This window comes from Ranitomeya variabilis, chromosome 1 (assembly GCF_051348905.1).
Source record: "Ranitomeya variabilis isolate aRanVar5 chromosome 1, aRanVar5.hap1, whole genome shotgun sequence".
NCBI lineage: Eukaryota > Metazoa > Chordata > Amphibia > Anura > Dendrobatidae > Ranitomeya > Ranitomeya variabilis.
The window spans coordinates 671,253,999-671,273,420 of NC_135232.1; the positions used below are offsets into that span (position 1 = coordinate 671,253,999).

At 45.1% G+C, this 19,422-nt stretch overlaps 1 protein-coding gene across 1 annotated transcript in view; it reads right to left on the reverse strand.

The window, feature by feature from the left end:
- The window catches only part of LOC143775664 (cytosolic phospholipase A2 delta-like), a 58,236-nt gene extending 46,499 nt beyond the window's left edge, over window positions 1-11,737 (reverse strand). Inside the window, exons 1-7 of the mRNA XM_077264063.1 lie at window positions 11,467-11,737; window positions 3,144-3,213; window positions 2,545-2,681; window positions 1,687-1,818; window positions 1,417-1,457; window positions 1,264-1,306; window positions 658-721 (exon numbers count right to left, since the gene is read on the reverse strand). Of these exons, the coding sequence (XP_077120178.1) occupies window positions 658-721; window positions 1,264-1,306; window positions 1,417-1,457; window positions 1,687-1,818; window positions 2,545-2,681; window positions 3,144-3,213; window positions 11,467-11,499 (520 nt within the window). The 5' untranslated portion in view covers window positions 11,500-11,737. The remainder of the gene's footprint in view (window positions 1-657; window positions 722-1,263; window positions 1,307-1,416; window positions 1,458-1,686; window positions 1,819-2,544; window positions 2,682-3,143; window positions 3,214-11,466) is intronic.
- Window positions 11,738-19,422: the final 7,685 nt, after the last annotated feature.

The window sequence follows — 19,422 nt, forward strand, 5'->3', positions numbered from 1 at the left end:
CAGCAGCGGCTCAGTATTTGGGGTATTAGCAGGATGAGGAGTTTGTGCAGGTTGGGAATAGATGGTGATGGGGCTGGAATATGAGAAGTGAAACGTGTATTTGTTGTATTCTCTGCAGACGAGTCCTGGCTGGAAGAAGTTGTCATGTCGGTCTGGGCCAGATGGAAAAGACGGGAAAAGTGACGACTCAATCATAAAGATTGTCAGCGGTAAGTCATTATCTGTAACTGTGCTGTGATCTGTTATATGTTCTGTAGGACTGGTATCTACCACTGACCATATGGCGGTAATATCAATGTTGGTCTTTGTATAGAGATTATTTTCAGTAACAGCGCTGTCATCTGCTGAGGTTCTCTCCACTATTAGGGGGCGTCACCGAATTGTAATCAAGGTTACCTGGTTAGAGGCCCACTCAGAAGCTTCGCCCCCCTGAACCAAAACCCTAGCTACGCCTCTGGCGCCACCTGTTAAAAGTAGCGATCCTACAAGTCACAATCAACCCTTTAACGAGTCGTTCAATATAGGGTTGACAAGACAGAGCTGGTATGTCACTCTCCATAAGGAGAAACGTTACCCCTTGAATATTTTAGACACTTTGATAGACATGCCTCAGCAGATACAAACGAGATGACAGAAGCTACTCTCACAGCAGCCCACCTTTCAGGTTTTCTGGGATCCTATGCTTGTCGACACAGATGTCCAGGCAGGTCATCTCTCTAGCCTGCAATCCAGAGAAGCAGAGTCACACAATATGTGAGGGTTAAATGCAAGTGCTGTACCATAGAGGATAAATCATGCAGCATACACTGTTCAATTGGACAGTCACAGTCCAAAATATACAAAATGTGCATGGTGATTGGAAGCATGTATCGACACAAATAAAATGGGGTCGTGAGTGAAGAGGTATGTTAGCAAGTGCCCACAAGTTGTAAAGGTCATATGACATAAGCATTGAGATAAAGATGAGGTTTATTCTAAAAAATTGCAGCAGCAGGGACCACACAGTTTGGGTCAGCAGCACAACGGTTCTGCTGGTCAGAACTGTGAATCAGATTAGTGTAGTAACCCACCCGGCAAGCAGGAAACTGAGAGGCACGGAGGGATTTGATTTGGTAGTGGGCTAAGTAACAAATGCAGACATTTCTGAGAATACGTGCCTTACATAAAATAGTGTACATTTTCAATCACATAATAACAAAACCGCTTGGTAAACCTAAGAGAACACATTTACAGAATTATACCCAGATATATGTGTGTGCTTACCACAATCACTCCATTCGTGAGTATCTTCTCACGGTAACCTTTGCTGAAATATAAAAATAAGGAAAATTAGGGACAGATTGTAAAAGTATGCGTATGTATGTGTGTATATTATTTATATAACGTTTACTCTGATTGTAGGTACGAGGAACTTACAATTCTTGCACTGTAAATTGCACTTGCAGAGTTTCCGGCCCCTAAAAAATAAAGACCCCAAATTTAATTCACATTTTTTTCCTATTTTCAGAACATAATCCTGCACATTTGAGCCGGTGCCCCGTTCCCCTTGGTCATTATAGGAGATTTGGTGTTAGAAATCACGGAATATACTTTTGAAAACATTCAAGTTATGGGAAGTGCATCAGGACATGGCTAATTTAAGAATAAAATAACAGCACCAATGGGATAAGAAAGCATGTGACTTACATTAGGGTTGAGACAGAACGTTTCCAGTTTAGTCTCTCCAATATGGATTTTTCCCACGTCAAACGTCAGTGTATAGAGCAGGTCATTTTTTGTGATCACGTCCTCGTCATGAAGCGTCAGATGCAACATGTTCTGAAACAGAAGTCATTTGCAGATATAAATATATATCTCATCTCAGCGACAGGACTGTAGAAGAAAGTGCTGATGCCAAATGTCTGCAAATACCCCAGAATAGTGATCGCTCTGTCCCCATTGCCATTCATCACCCTGTATAAATAGACCAGTAAAAAGGCACAAAAGACTTATGGGCACTCGATAGTGGTGGATTGATGGGCTGGAATTACAAAGTCTAGATCCACCATAAATAAACGAGAAACAGAACCTTGCCTGCGAAATAAGGGCTCACGTAGACGTCCGTGTAACTTGTGTTAGATAACCTGAATGAGACAGCCTCATAGGCACATATGAGGCTATCAAGCTTGGGTCAGGAGGCCCTCAGAAAGTCCATGCAGGTCAATGAGTCCGCGTAAAACATTGGACTGCTATTAGCATAATTATGGGGGAAATTTTGGAGTTGGCTGTTTTATGAGTAGATTATAGGAAAGCAAATTAGGAAATCTTGTAATGGTAAGAGATTACTGTAATTATTGCAGCTCACCCTTGGGCGTCACGTGGCCTCCATACTTTTGAATTGCAGATCTCCAGACTTCTCCATAACTGGGCAGATTTCCTGGTCAGAGTGTTATGAAATCTGTGTGACATCTGGCTGATGTCCCTCTTATTTTTGGGGATATTTGCATTTACTAATAGTCTGTAAAGAATTATAACCACTACAGAAAGCTTGCCTCTGCCTCTTACCTTCACATTATTGCAGAGGGTAAACTCAAACGTCTCATTCCACACAGGGTCACTGGTGTTTGATAATGTCCTTGTCTGTAAGGTCCTATTGGTGCAGGTCGGCAGCCACAGGCATACGTAGCAATCAGCACTGCTCACTGCAATGGAAAAGCAGCCATCTGATTAGATATCATAATTAATGAAGTTCTTTGGTTAAAACAAGTTGTCACCTATCCTATGGACCAGTGATGGCTGACCGCTAGGAGGCGCACCAATCAGCACAGCCAGAACATACAACCACATGAGGGAACTTATATCGCTAATCTAAAACGAAGCAGCAGGTCAGATGCCCAATTCACCAGTCTAGTCATTCTCTTTACCGGGAAAAGCCGGGCACAGCGCTCGGCAGACCCATAGGGAATGAATGGAGCTGTGGTCCGAACTGGCGCACCGCCGCCCCATTCTAACAGGAATGAAAGTTTGCAATTGTGCAGATCGTTGCAGTGGTCGAACCCCAACCAATCAATACTCTATAATTATACCAATACTCATTCATACAAATACTCCATCATACTATTATACCAGCATGTAGCAGACACCTTGCAACCTCTCATACGTACTCAGGTCAGCCCATGGAATATGTGCGGCCTGCACAACCTTCACTGTTAACAAGCTGAGTGCACTGTCCTCCTGTAATGAGAGAGATGTATCAGTACAATAATCAACAGTATATGAACACCATATTATATTAATCAAAACTGATTATTACATTTATCAAAATTGTGCAGAAATTGTATACAATTGTACAAGCCATTGTTGGCAGTAATGGATGAAATACTTATAAATTACCTCTAGCGGCTAATGCATCACATTGGATAATTCTTGGCTATGGCGCCAGACAATACCCCTCACCAGAAGATCAGTATTAAATAAATTTATGCCCCTTCCTCCATCATGCAGCCTCCATTGCAACCCGTCCAATACTACCCATAATAAAACTAGAGAGGAGAATACAGAGCCATCCAAATCGCAGTTTTCCCGACTTACCAAGAGGAAGAAGATCGACTTGCAACTCAAAGCCTATGGTGTTATATCTACATGTGGACACTTTTTGGGGTCAGACGTTACTATTTAAAGGGGTTGTCTACTCCTTTTTTTCTCTTAAAAATGGGTCCATTCTCCTCTACTGATGCCAAACTGCACCTCAGTATTACTGACCAGGTCCCCCAGCCAGTTTCCTTGCTCCCTTTTTCAGACAGGATGACCATTGGTGATCCTGCCCCCCAGCGTGATGAGGAGCAGAGGTGCAGCTGGGTGATCAGTAGGCGAGTCCATGTTTTTTGGCTTTTTTTAAGTTAACGGAAGGAAAAAAAAAAAGGGTGGACTGTCCCTTTAGGTTTGCTCTCTTTGTAACCAAAGAAGCTCCAGGCACAAGCCTTGATGACAGCTGTATAGACAATGTGGAAGAACAGCAATAAAAAATGATAATCCGTTCCATTAGAGATGATGTGACTCATCCCAACGCTACTCCTTCCAAACAACATCTACTGTATATGTACAAATATTGTTATAGACATGGAATCTGAAAGTACCGTCCTACTAATAGCGTCTATGACTTTCTAATCTGCTGAAAAATAAACATTATTTTACAATTTTTGTGTCTCGAAACAAAGAAACAGTGTCGGGATGGGCCGACTAACCAGTCTTTCCAGAAATGTGCCCAGGTACTGTATACATGTATTGTGCCATAATGTGGGCGCAATACTTTCCCAAATCAGGCTGCTCCTCCTTCTATCTCCAGGCGTATAATCTTTATTCAACAATTAAGTGAAGTGTGTCGGCTTGCTGTGTAATGTTGCATAGCACCGCAAATCCCAGCCAACAGCATTTATGATTAACATGGTTTTTAATAATTTAATCACCACTCATGAGGTCACTTACAGCAAAAAATTAAGACCTCTAGAGGCCATCATTTAACCAACAACCGGCTTTTTAGACGAATGGTGATTGGGTTCATGAGTTTAAACATGTATATGACTAGCTCAGAAATACTGGCATAATGAAAACGGTCCATGAATGCTCATCAACTAAAGGCGAGGTGCCAACGTGACAATAAAAGATTTCTAGTATTCAGCTAATCAATAGATGAATAATCCAACATTGAAAAGTATACATATTGCATTATCTAAACTGTACACACTTTAGAAGTAATCCATCAGCGGGTTTTTCAACAGTGGGGGAAATAAGTATTTGATCCCTTGCTCATTTTGTAAGTTTACCCACTGACAAAGACATGAACAGTCTATAAGGGTAGGTTATTTCTAACATTGAGAGATAGAATATCAAAAATAAAATCCAGAAAATCACTGTGTATAAATTATATAAATTTATTTGCATTTTGCAGTGAGAAATAAGCATTTAATCCCCTAACAACCATTTGGGTATGTGCACACGTAGAATGATCCTCTGTGGATTTTTCCACAGCGGATTTGATAAATCCGCAGGGCAAAAACACCGCATTTTTCCTGCGGATTTATTACGGATTTACCGCGGTTTTTGTGCGGATTCCACTGCGGTTTTACACCTGCGGTTTTCTATTATGGAGCAGGTGTAAAACCGCTGCGGATTCCGCACAAAGAATTGACATGCTGCGGAATGTAAACCGCTGCGTTTCCACGCGTTTTTTTCCGCAGCATGGGCACAGCGTTTTCGGTTTCCCATAGGTTTACACTGTACTGTAAACTCATAGGAAACTGCTGCGGACCCGCAGCTGCGGATCTGCTGCGGATCAGCAGCAAAATCTGCATCGTGTGCACATAGCCTAAGAGTTCTGGCTCCTAAAAACCAGTTAGACGCTCCTAATCAACTCACTACCTGCATTAAAGACAGCTATCTTACATAGTCACAGACTCAATTAATCAGTCAGACTCTAACCTCTACAACATGGACAAGACCAAAGAGCTTTATAAGGATATCAGGGACAAGATCATAGACCTGCACAAAGCTGGAATAGGCAACAAAACCATAAGTAAGACGCTGGGTGAGAAGGAGACAACTGTTGGTGCAATAGTAGGAAAATGGATGAAATACAAAATGACTGTCAATCGACATCGATCTGGGGGACCATGCAAAATCTCACTCGTGGGGTATCCTTGATCATGAGGAAGGTGAGAGATCTGCCTAAAACTACACGGGAGGAACTTGTTAATGATCTCAAGGCAGCTGGGACCACAGTCACCAAGAAAACCATTGGTAAGACATTACGCTGTAAAGGTTTAAAGTCCTGCAGTGACCGCAAGGTCCCCCTGCTCAAGACGGCACATGGGCAGGCCCGTCTGAAGTTTGCCAAGTTTTGAAGTGTGCATAATGCATAACACACTGCGGGGCTGGGATTCACAAGCTGGGTGGCCGCACAGGCGCAGTCTGCGAGACTGCATCTGAGGTCAGACGGGCAGCGCTCACTGCGCCTGCCCCAGGCAGAACAAAATAGCGCAGGTGCCAGATTTGATTTGAAAACAGCGGGGAGAGGACGGCACCCGGCACCGAAGAAGCCTTGAGTGACGGCAGTGTGGCGTGTGCAGCAGGGGGGTTAAGATCTGCCTCCAGGACTAAAGACAGGTATTTTTGCGAAATTATAAAACGCTTTATTTCTGCTTTGACTGCACCAATAACTAAAAGAGCCACCTTGTCAGAATGCAGCATTTCTGCTGCACAAGGTGGCTCTTGTAGTTTCTAACGGCTGAAGGGGGTGACAGAGTCCCTTTAATCCCATAGAAAACTTATGGAGGTAGTTGAAGCTCCGAGTTGCCAAGCAACAGCCTCAAAATCTTAATGATTTAGAGATGATCTGCAAAGAGGAGAGGAGCAAAATTCCTCCTGACATGTGCGCAAACCTCATCATCAACTACAAAAAATGTCTGTCTGCTGTGCTTGCCACCAAGCATTAAGGGTACCGTCACACATTGAAATTTTCATCGCTGCGACGGCACGATTCGTGACGTCGCAGCGTCGTATAATCATCGCTCCAGCGTCGTAGACTGCGGTCACACGTTGCAATCACGGCGCTGGAGCGATGCCGAAGTCCCCGGGTAACCAGGGTAAACATCGGGTAACTAAGCGCAGGGCCACGCTTAGTAACCCGATGTTTACCCTGGTTACCAGCGTAAACGTAAAAAAACAAACAGTACATACTTACCCGTCGGTGTCCTTCAGGTCCCTTGCCGTTTGCTTCCTGCTCTGAGTGCAGCCGTACAGTGAGAGCAGATCGCAGCACCGCTGCGCTCTGCTCTCACTTTCCGGCCGGCACTCAGAGCAGGAAGCAAACGGCAAGGGACCTGAAGGACACCGACGGGTGAGTATGTACGGTTTGTTTTTTTACGTTTACGCTTGTAACCAGGGTAAACATCGGGTTACTAAGCGCGGCCCTGCGCTTAGTTACCCGATGTTTACCCTGGTTACAAGCGAAGACATCGCTGGATCGCTGTCACACACAACGATCCAGCGATGTCAGCGGGTGATCAAGCGACGAAAGAAAGTTCCAAACGATCTGCTACGACGTACGATTCTCAGCAGGGTGTCTGATCGCAGTAGCGTGTCAGACACAGCGATATCGTAACGATATCGCTAGAACGTCACGAATCGTAACGTCGTAGCGATGGAAATTTCAATGTGTGACGGTACCTTAAGTCTTGTTTTCCAGCAGGATCAAATACTTATTTCTCACTGCAAAATGCAAATAAATGTATATAATTTATACAATGTGATTTTCTGGATTTTATTTTGGATATTCTATCTCTCAATCTTAAAATTAACCTACCCTTAAAATTATAGACTGTTCACGTATATGTCAGTGGGCAAACTTACAAAATCAGCAAGGGATCAAATAATTATTTCCCCCACTGTATGTAATCTGAGAGCAGCATGATGCAGAGGCAGAGACCCTGATTCCAGCGATGTATCACATACTGGGTGGTTTGGTGCAGTTTTGTTAGAATCCCTATTTTTTCTGCAGTGGATGCATGCAGAGCTCAAAATGCTGAGCTGTGTATAACCCCTCCCAAACCCCTGATTGGCAGCTTCCTGTGTACACTGTCAGCAATCTGCCAATCAGTAGTGGGGGTGAGGTTACACAGGGCAAAGCATTCAGAGGACTGCCAGATCTGCAGCCGATAAAACAAAACTTTTATCAAAACTACAGCAATAAGTGACATAGCTGGAATCAGGTTCTCTGACTCTGAATTATGTTGCTCTCAGATGGGGCAGCAGAAATCTGTTGACATAAATATAGGCGATGTAATAAAGCATTTAAAAAATATTTTAGTAAAATCATGATATGTTATCATCTATCAAATATTTTCAAATAAAACCTTGCGCAAGGGGACTGGATATGTAAAAATTAATAAACTCTGTAAAACTCACCTACTGGCATCCACCTGGATCCAGCATATGGACAGGGAGTGGAGAAATTACTTTTCAACCAGCAGCCAAGACCACGATGGCCTGATGACTGAGCAGCATGTCATCATAAAACATCCAATGTTGTGCTGCTTGTAGTCACCTGACCACTGCAGGCAATCCCAAGGAGTAGTCCGACGGCTGGTTGAACAGTGATGTGTCTTTTTTCAGTCCCTGGGCAAACCACTGGCCTGTGGTGGATTCAGGTGGGTGACAGTAGGTGAGTATTAATGGGTTGCTCAGTGGTTAGCCCAGCGGCACTGGGGTCCTGGGTTCAAATCCCACCAAGAACAACATCTGCAAGGAATTTTTATGTTCTCTTTATGTTTTCTTTTACTCTAATCTGTATGGTGCCTTAAATGTCTGGTGTATTTAAGACATGCATCTATCGCCATGACATGGGCTCCTCCAACCACCATCGCACCTGATGAGGCAGCCACCAGAAATGGAGGCACAGCATTGGGGTGGGCGCAGGTCCCAGAGGTGGTTCCTGCATCTATTAGACATTTAGAACATATTGCGTATGCATGCCATAAATGTCAAAGATGGAAACGCGAGCATAAAGCGAGCCATATTATTCAAGTATAACTACAGAATAAAGAAATGTATAACGAAAAGACTGCAGGCAATAAACCTCTCCTCCTCATACATTAAAGAAAGCCATAAATAAAACCCATAATAAAGATGTGCACACATCAATACATGACCGAATGATGGCCTGTGGTTAGCAATGACTAATGACTAGTTATAGGTGGTTATTAAGTATGACAACTAGTTACAGGTTATTACTAGAGGGAGGTCTCCTGGTCCTGAAGACTGGGATACTTAAAGCCGATTCATCAAGAACTGGCGTTTTATGCACCTGGAGCAAGATGCACCAAATCCATTACACAGTGTGCTCCTCTTATTTCATTTGGTGCCAATGTAAGAAATGTACACCACAGTTATGAATTAGAATATATTTCCGTTGCAATTTACGCCGCTTTTTTCGGCGGTGCTTGGCCATATCCCTACCTTCTAAGCTCCATCCACTTTCTAAAAAGTTGGTGGAATTGGTGGAACTTGGAGTTAAAATGTCAAAAGGGGCAACATTCTTCTGCAGCTAGGAGTTGAAAAAAAGGAAGAGATGTTGCAAACCGTTTCACGCCAGAATTTTTGTGCGTAAAACTGATGAATTTGAGCCTAAAAGTGACAGCTAGTGGGAACTACACCACGTACAACTTTTTCTTTAAGCCTCCAAGGCTCTTTGCAATTTACATTCATTGTATGTAGTCAATAGTAAATAGCAAATGTATTAATACAGTTAAAGAAAACACATACATAAGCAAAAAGGACACATTCATGGCATAGGTTGCATCTACAGCTCTGTCAAAAATTAAGAAACCACCACATCAAAGCCCTGTCATGGGCAGCCCAATCTCCAGCCCTGAACCCCATTGAAAACCTCTGGAATGTAATCAAGAGGATGATGGATAGTCACAAGCCATCAAACAAAGAAGAACTGCTTACATTTTTGCACCAGGAGCAGTGTGAAAGACTGGTGGAAAGCATGCCAAGACACATGAAAGCTGTGATTAAAAATCATGGTTATTCCACAAACTATTGATTATTGTTTCTAAATGATTATGAACTTGTTTTATTTGCATTATTTGAGGTCTGAAAGCACAGGGTTTTTTTTGTAAGTTTGACCATTTCTCCTTTTCAGAAAAAAAATAAAAAATGTATTGCTTGGAAATTCAGAGACATGTTGTCAGAAGTTTATAGAATAAAAGAACAATTTACATTTTACTCAAAAATATACCTATAAAGAGAAAAGTCAGACAAACTGAAAATTTTGCAGTGGTCTCTTAATTTTTGCCACAGCTGTATATAAAAGTCTAGTGTATGGACAGGTTCAACAAAAGCTGGGATTATTTACTAGCCATCACTGTGATTAATTCCCGCATTGTTTCACAATAGATATGGATTCTGCTAAATTAGGTGGACATTCAGATCTTATTTTGGCATAGAGAAGACATATTGCTATAAAGAATCACAAACATAGATGATCCTAGTACCATAATCGTCAGAGGTCACTGCCATGAGAAAATAAATGTCAATGGCCACTGTCCTAAAAATAAACCAGAAATGTCATAGGTCACTGCACACTAGACCAGAAACATCAGAGGCAACTGTCGCCTATACCAGAAACGTCAAAGGCCACTGCCCAGAGACCAGAAACGTCAGAGGTCACTGCCCCAAAACCAGAAATGTCAGAGGCCACTGTTCAGAGAACAGAAACGTCAGCGGCCACTGCCTCGAAACCAGAAGCGTCAGAGGCCAATAGCCATAGAATCGAAATGTCAGAGACCCACTGCCTTATACCTCAGAAACATCAGAGGCCACTGCCCCATACCAGAATCATCAAATGTCACTGCAAACTCTACCAGAGACATCAGAAGCCACTGCCAGACCAGAAACATGCCTCGAGAAAAGAAACGTAAATGGCCACTGCCCCTAGACAAAAATGTCAGACATCAAAGCCCCAAGACCAGAAACATCAGAGGCCACTGCCCCAAGAAAGGAAATCTCATTGGCCACTGTCTCCAGACCAGAAATGACAAAGGCCACTGCCCAGGGACCAGAAGCGTCACTGGCAACTGCCCCAAGACCAGAACCGTCACTGGCAACTGCCTGAGACCAGAACCGTCAGACATCAATGCCCCGAGACCAGAAACATCAGATGCCACTGAACCGAGAAAAGAAATGCTATTGGCCACTGCCTCCACACCAGAAATGTCAGAGGCCGCTGCCCTGAGACGAAAAATGTCATAGGCCACTACCCCGAGACAAGAAGCGTCACTGGCAACTGCCCCGAGAACAGAACCGTCACTGGCAATTGCCCCAACACCAGAAACATTAGAGGTCACTGCCACAAGACCAGAAACGTCAGAGGCCACTGCCCCTGATACCAGAACATAAACGTCAGTGGCCACTGCCCCGAGACAAGAACAAACATCAGCGGACACTGCCCCGAGGCCAGAACAAATGTCAGCGGACACTACCCCAAGAAAAGAAACATCAGAGGCTACTGCCCCTCAGACGAGAAATGTCATAAGCCACTGCCCCAGATCATAAATGTGAGAGGCCACTGCACTCTAGACCAAAAACAACAGAGGCAACTGTCCCCTAAGCCAGAAACATCAAAGGCCACTGACCTGAGACCAGACATGTTGGTAACCACTGCCCCGAGACCAGAAATTCTGGTGGCCACTGCACTGAGACCAGAAACGTCAGTGTTGCATGATCCAAAGACATTGAGTCCATTATTCTCTGATCCTCATATGATAGATCAAAATAAAATGTATCTACGTAGATTTACATAACTTTACTATAATCCATGAAGTAACTACTATATCACAAATGAAAGTCAAATTATGTGAAGCAGAATATTCATGGTAATGAAATATAATTTCCAGAAGATATAAGAATAAATAACTCAAGACTCACGCGATAGGAGATAGCAGAAGGTCTCCGAGCCATCCTTGTAGTGGGAGCACCGTGTTTATTCCATTGGAGTCAGGTGAATGAATATGGGAATATTACCAAATGTCACTCGCTGACAATAAAAGATGAAACTCCAGAGTGAGCATTGTAGAAAGATTAGAGAAGATGTAAATATACATTGCTCACCACGCCTGCCTCTAAATTATAGGCACCATTACATGCAAACACCTCCTTCATTCTACACATCAAAGATCATCAGCAAGGTATGGCTGGGAGGAGGCGCACGGGCCATCTATATAATTCATATTAACGGCAAGCCAATGAGCAATGAACTCTGACACCTACTTGCAGAAAGGAAATTATAGCATTATTTATGTGGCTTTCTGACACAATTCAAGAAAGACTAACAGTGAAAACTGCAACAAAAGAAAAAGCAACGTGTCCTTTCCGCCTGGAGAAAGGGCATGTGCACACAAAGTCTTCTCGTTTATTTATCAGTTTATCGGTATCAGTTTCTGCTCAAAAAGCTCCTCGAAATAACTTGAGGGTATATAAACATAGTTTTTAAGGAGGTTTTTGGAGCCTGAAAAAAATGAAAAAGCCTGAAAAATCGCTAAAAAAACTCTTAAATTGACAGTTCTAACACGATAAAAAAAAAAAAAGCCTGAGGTTTTTGTGCAATTTTTATTGCAGATTTTGACTCTACACTGTTTATAGCTGAGGCTTTTTTCCTTAATTCTAATTTGTTTGTGGCCACATATGGAGCTTTTTATCAGGCGTAAAAGGCTTCACGAAATCAGTTGCCGTTTCTTTTACACTTGGAGGAGTGGCAGAACAAAAGCTGCATTTGCGTGCAATACAGATACGTTTTCCCATTTTAATGCAAGGAAGGTTATTTAAATTATATTTGAAGCAGATTCTTTTAATGAGATTTTTGTGAATGTTTTTTTTTCTCTGCTTCTAATTCACTCACTGGCCACTTTTATAGCTGTTTTAATTGAAATAGAAACGCTTTGATTGCAGATTTTTTTCTCACGCTGAAAAACAGCATCGTGTGCACCATGTACGGTACATGTTTTTGCACTTAAATCAACAGTAACATCATTCAAAGAGTATTTTATGTGGTTTTGGAGCAGAATGTGCTAAACAATCCTGGTCACGAACCCCAGTGTGAAGATACCTTAATAACATACACAAGTCGTGCACTGGAGTGACTATAATTTAGCATTGCCACGATTTTTTTTTATTAACATGGAACATAATGCAGCGCCCCAGAGTCCTGGTCGTTGCAGTACTGTGGATCCGCCACTACAGGGAGCCATGGTGCGTTCGATGGCACTGAAGGAGTTCATCTGACCAGGTATCACAGACACCAATATGTTTCACAGCAGGGCCTCCGGGGGGAGCTAAGGGTTCTATTCATTAGGCCACTCCCCACCATAGTGGGTAAACTGGGGGTCAGGCAGGAAGTTAGAGGAGAAAGCTGACTGGATTGAACGAAGCAACACCTTGTGGCAGAGGGTGTTGTGGAGGAAGAGACAGTAGGGTCTCTGTCAGGGGTGGGATCCTGACAGAGGCTTGGCATTGGAAAGAACGTAACGGGACCGTGCCTGCTCAGCATAGCGGCGGTGCCCAAGAAAGGACTAGAAGCGAGATAGATTGTGCTGAGTGAGAAACGAGATCAAGCAAAAAGGAGAATACCAGTAGGGGTCATGCTGTAGGACCGGAGCAACATCCTACTGAGGCGCATTACCGGTGGCCGGAACGCCGAGGGAGTGGAATAGCATACAGCTTCAAGCCATACTCCAAACAGCGGCAGGGCAGTCAGTTTAAGGCGGGCTGTCTACCACATATCACCTATGAAGTCTTGGGGGGCAATTGCGGGAGAGGGGCGTCTCTAGGGTCCCGGAAGAACTCCAGGCCTACCTGACAAACGGGTGCCGTTCCAACCTGAATAACAGGGAGGGATGGAATACGAGAAGAACATCAGTGAATCGAGTTGTGAGGGAACTTAAGAAACAGACACAACAGTTGTGGGGTACTTTCCGTGAGCACAGCAGGGAAGGACTACAACACATAGCGCTAAGAAGGAGGGCACTGATTTCCACCTGTGAGGAGAACTCTGGAAGTGCCATCGGACCGACCGGACTTGCGCAGCCTGGTGAACCGTATTCTGGACTGCGGACTGAGAGATCTCCAGTAAAGAGGTAAAGAGACTGCAACCTGGTGTCCTCGTTATTTACCGCGACCTGCACCCCACAACTGCACCGCTACACCACCGTTACTGCACCATCATCATCACTTATTCTACCGGACGTTCCCCACTGACAGACAGGGCCACGGACCGGGTCTAGCCACTGTGACAACCCCAGGACTGAGACCCAGCGGCCCGGCTCCGGGTACCCCTAGGCCCTGCGGCGGTGTGGGGGCGCTCCAACTTGGCGTCACGAACAGGATCTACTTAAGCCTGAAGAATCAGGTCATGTGTGTCTTGGAACTGTGATTTGTTGTGCTTGAACTGTACTTTATTGCAAAGACTGTGTGCTACCATTGACCAAGAGAAGTTCCCGCCAAAAGCCGCCGCCATTGCTACTTCGGAGAAGAAGGAGGGCGTGCTATGGGAGGAGACTACCAGAATGGCGCGAGAAATGGATACCGCCCCCTGCGCTTCTGGCTGCAAGGAGATGACCTGCCTCAAAGCAGAGGACAACCTCCTGATTTGCAACGGCGGGAAGCGGGTGATGAAGAAGCCCGACCTCGGAGAAATGGCGGAGTCAGATGCATGCATTGCCACCGATCAGCAGATCATGATGAAGAACAGCGAGTGCCGGAACGGGGAAGGAGCAGTCCCGGCTTACCCTCGTTCACTAGAGGTGGACCCGTGTCCTCTACAGCCGGCGGATCCGAAGCCTTTGGAACAGATAGCGGAGCCGAGTCCCCCAATCCTGGCCTCGGAGTCAGCGGAGGAGGAACCACAGCGAGCGAAACAGCGTTCGGGGACCGCATCGGAGGAGCCGCGGTCCGGGCTGCGGCCGATTCCAGCACCCTTGTTAATGGACCAGATCGGCATCGATGGAACCACATCAGGCGCAGGTACGGAAAGCGCCCCTGCGCCCCCCACGAGCCCGCTTCCACGATCGGCCCCCATCTCAGTGAGGGTCGACGCTTCTCGGCGGGGTTAATGGTATTACCCCCCGATGCCCTGGGAAGGATGGTGCCACCGCTGCCGACTAGAGTGGGGGAACCTGTGGATGTGAGCCCAGACGGGGTAGTTCTTCGGTGGGACAACCCCTGGGTTGGGACAGATGGATCCCGGGAGAACGGATTCACTCTTGCGGTGCTTACGTGGGAACAATATAGACAGTGCTTGATCCTACATTGGGAAGGACGGAAAGAGGTCGAGTTGATGGGTCCATTGAAAGTACAACAATCCCCTCCGGCATGGGATGACCGAGACGCGGTCAGGCGGGGAACTGTGTTGGCCTACCATGTAAAAAGGGGATGGGGCCTCATACATGAGCCGGGATTGGATACTGATGTTTTTGTTGCGCACTGTAACGTAAGGACTCCCTGCTGTGGCCGAGGCGGAGAACCGTTGCAAAAGGGGGATCAGGTGACCTACAACCGCCACCAGAACCCGCTCGGGTGGTATGCACGGAACGTTCGGCGGTGTATGTCTGGAGCCGCGACACTCACTACTCCGGACCTGGTCCCAGGAGCACCCGACCTTGTCACCATTGCAACGGTGCGCCTAGTAGCAGCCACCGAGTTGGCCAGCCGAGTTCACCTTCACGTTCGGGCCACGGGCACCGGCGCCACGGCAGCCGGAGGCCCGGACCCCCGGCCACCTGAACAAGAGTAAACCTCGGAAACCCGAAAATGTAAATAGTTTTCCAGTTAACTGTTTGTGTACTGTTTGCTGCTAAACCCGCTCAGGGTTAACTCTTTATGGATCCCTTAGTTGACCCGGGATCCCTATTGTTTGCTTTTCCTACCAGTTTTGCACAAGTTTTACAAACTGAGAAATCATGAACAGTGCATGATCCAAACTTTCTTGTAAATAGTTTGCACCTTCTTAAAGGCGCTTTCTCCTGGTTTTACTTAAAGACTCTTTGCGAAGATACCGTTCTGGAACCTTTGCTGAGCGGGGACTGGTAGGCTGAGAAGACGAGCTACCTCAGAAAGACTTGATCCCCTCTTAAAGGGGATGTTTGACCTGAACTTGAAAAGTGATACTGTTTTAGAACAGTAATATGATGATGCTCTGGAAGAAATGTAACTGTTTTTGCATAAAGAAAAGTTATGTGTGTTTAATCTGTTTGAAATGTGAAACCTAGATAATGTTCTTTAAAAAGAAAGATGCAGAGAGCCCGTAGGGGAGGAATTAGAGTCCTGCATAGTTGAAAGAAAGGAAGTAATAACAAAGGTGAGGATAGAAGGTAAACCCTGAGTCCCCATAGAAAGTTAATAATGTGTTACTAAGGACAGTAAGTGAACCCGTAGGGGTTAGTGAGTGAGTCCTTATAGGAGCCAAGTAGAGCCGGCTCAGTGTTCTCAAACTGAAAGAAAAGTTATGTTCTATACTGTGTATAGTAGTTGAAAAGGCAGTAGGCCCTGGCTGAACGGGGCGGTCCTGTAATAGAAAGGAGAGGCAGTAGGTCTGGTGCCGTTAGGACAGGCGGTCCTGCAGATTCCAAAGAAGGCGAATGCAAAGTTAAAATACCTTATAATGTGATTATAGGAAGGTCTTTAGCGGATTAAGAGTGTATATCCTTAAAGGCAAAGTTAAATTATTGGTCAATAATGTTTGCACCTAGTAGAATACCCGGTTGGGTAATGAGAGTTAATTGTAGCCTGTTGCTATGATATTTAATTATGTTTGTAACGTTAAAGTGTCCTCACCTCCCATAAAGGGAAGCCTGTTCAAGTATACTTATTGTTTTGCACTCAACAAAATTGTATGTCTTTTTGCTAACCTGTATTGTTGTTTTCTTCCCAGTCCCGGAGTCCTGGTCGTTGCAGTACTGTGGATCCGCCACTACGGGGAGCCATGGTGCGTTCGATGGCACTGAAGGAGTTCATCTGACCAGGTATCACAGACACCAATATGTTTCACAGCAGGGCCTCCGGGGGGAGCTAAGGGTTCTATTCATTAGGCCACTCCCCACCATAGTGGGTAAACTGGGGGTCAGGCAGGAAGTTAGAGGAGAAAGCTGACTGGATTGAACGAAGCAACACCTTGTGGCAGAGGGTGTTGTGGAGGAAGAGACAGTAGGGTCTCTGTCAGGGGTGGGATCCTGACAGAGGCTTGGCATTGGAAAGAACGTAACGGGACCGTGCCTGCTCAGCATAGCGGCGGTGCCCAAGAAAGGACTAGAAGCGAGATAGATTGTGCTGAGTGAGAAACGAGATCAAGCAAAAAGGAGAATACCAGTAGGGGTCATGCTGTAGGACCGGAGCAACATCCTACTGAGGCGCATTACCGGTGGCCGGAACGCCGAGGGAGTGGAATAGCATACAGCTTCAAGCCATACTCCAAACAGCGGCAGGGCAGTCAGTTTAAGGCGGGCTGTCTACCACATATCACCTATGAAGTCTTGGGGGGCAATTGCGGGAGAGGGGCGTCTCTAGGGTCCCGGAAGAACTCCAGGCCTACCTGACAAACGGGTGCCGTTCCAACCTGAATAACAGGGAGGGATGGAATACGAGAAGAACATCAGTGAATCGAGTTGTGAGGGAACTTAAGAAACAGACACAACAGTTGTGGGGTACTTTCCGTGAGCACAGCAGGGAAGGACTACAACACATAGCGCTAAGAAGGAGGGCACTGATTTCCACCTGTGAGGAGAACTCTGGAAGTGCCATCGGACCGACCGGACTTGCGCAGCCTGGTGAACCGTATTCTGGACTGCGGACTGAGAGATCTCCAGTAAAGAGGTAAAGAGACTGCAACCTGGTGTCCTCGTTATTTACCGCGACCTGCACCCCACAACTGCACCGCTACACCACCGTTACTGCACCATCATCATCACTTATTCTACCGGACGTTCCCCACTGACAGACAGGGCCACGGACCGGGTCTAGCCACTGTGACAACCCCAGGACTGAGACCCAGCGGCCCGGCTCCGGGTACCCCTAGGCCCTGCGGCGGTGTGGGGGCGCTCCAACTACATGGTGCGGGTTGGCAAGCATATAAAACCTTAAAGGGCATCTGTCTGCAGTTGTTGTTATGTAACCTGAGTTCAGCATGATGTATGGGCTAAGACCTTGATTCCAGCGATGTGTCAATTAAATGCCTGTGTGTTGCTGTTTGAATAAAATCAGTGTTTTTTTCAGCAGATTATCACTAAAGGACTAGGTGTTTTGTACCTTCTATTCAACTGCTCACAGAACCCCACCCCCACTGATTAGTAGCTTTTGTCAATAAATGTGCACAGAAAGCTGCCAATCAGTGGTGGGGGTGGAGTTATATACAGCTCAGCATTCAGTGGACTGCTAGATCTGTTGCAGAGAAAACTGTGATTTTATCAAAATGACAGCATGTAGACCAGCAAGTGACACATCGCTGTAATCAGGATCTCAGCCCCTACATCACGATTCTCCGAGATTACATAGCAAAAACCTGTTGGTTGATTGCTTTTCACTCATACTGATTAGCTGTAGACAAAACAAAAAAATAATAAAATCACACAATACCATTATATACATGGCGGAAAGACGGATATCCACCTTTACTTAAGACTACAGGACTACAGGTGAAGGGATGTTTACCGTCATATTTAGGAATTGCTGTCAGAGATTACAGGAATAGATGATGGAATTACAGAGACAATTCTATGATGTGTTTAAAATTCTCAAATATTTTATGATAAGCAGGTCTGAGTCACCCTTAATCCTTAAATACTTAGCTAATGTCACATTAGTTATTATTCTTAGATAAGCATTAGCCTCCTTTATAGCAATTCTACAGGCCCCCATACACATTAGACTGGTGTTGGCCGATATCGACGAATTAGGCCAACAGTCTAATGCATATGACCAGCCGGATGGGAGACCGGCCGACTGAAGGTCGGGAGAGATGTCAATCGCGCATGTTCGATTTCGGACTGCCGATCTCCTGGAGGTAAGTTGCCGGCCGATGTGACAGTCAGCGGCTTTCCCATAGAGAACACAAAAGCGCTCAGACAAACGAATGCTCCTGTGTTAGGGCGAGTCGACAGAGCTGGCTGGTGTCCAAAGCATCGTCTAATGTGTATGGCAGTCAGTGATGTCTCATTCGCAACTTCTTTAAACTTCCTTTTATTGGGAAAATTATCTTAAATGTGTGTAATCGCTGATCACTCCTCCTAGCCAAATGGCCGATAAGGCGCACTTATACTTATCCTTCAGATTCCAAACGGTAACAACCCATCATTCTCAATAATTGTGCAGTGTAAATGGGTTGAGCAACGAGGTGTCCAAAAATGCTTGTCCATCGAGCATGAACACATTAATGCGAGTTCAACTTTCGAAAACTGTGAACTGTATATCAAGATTGGAAGCTCATTCAGCAAAAAGGAGAAGTCCTAAATAGGGTAGATGGTGTTCCAAGATAATAAAGCTTTAAATAGCAGTCAAGACATTGGAAGGAGTACGTACTAATGATTCTTAAAAAAAAAATGTCATTTTGCTAATTCGATTACATTTTCATTCAAAGGAAATGTTGAGTTGGAAAATTAAGTGGAAGGAAAAAGTGTGGTAGAAAAAGGTGCACAAGCACCTGGGATAACCGCAGCCTTGAGAGGACTGTTAAGAAAAGGCCATTGAAAAATTTGGGGGAAATTCACAAAGTGTGGACTGCTACTGAAGTCATTGCTTCAAGAGCCACCACACACAGACATATCCAGGACATGGGCTACAAGTGTCACATTCTTTGTGTCAAGCCACTCATGACCAATGTATATTCAGTAAATGCACTCA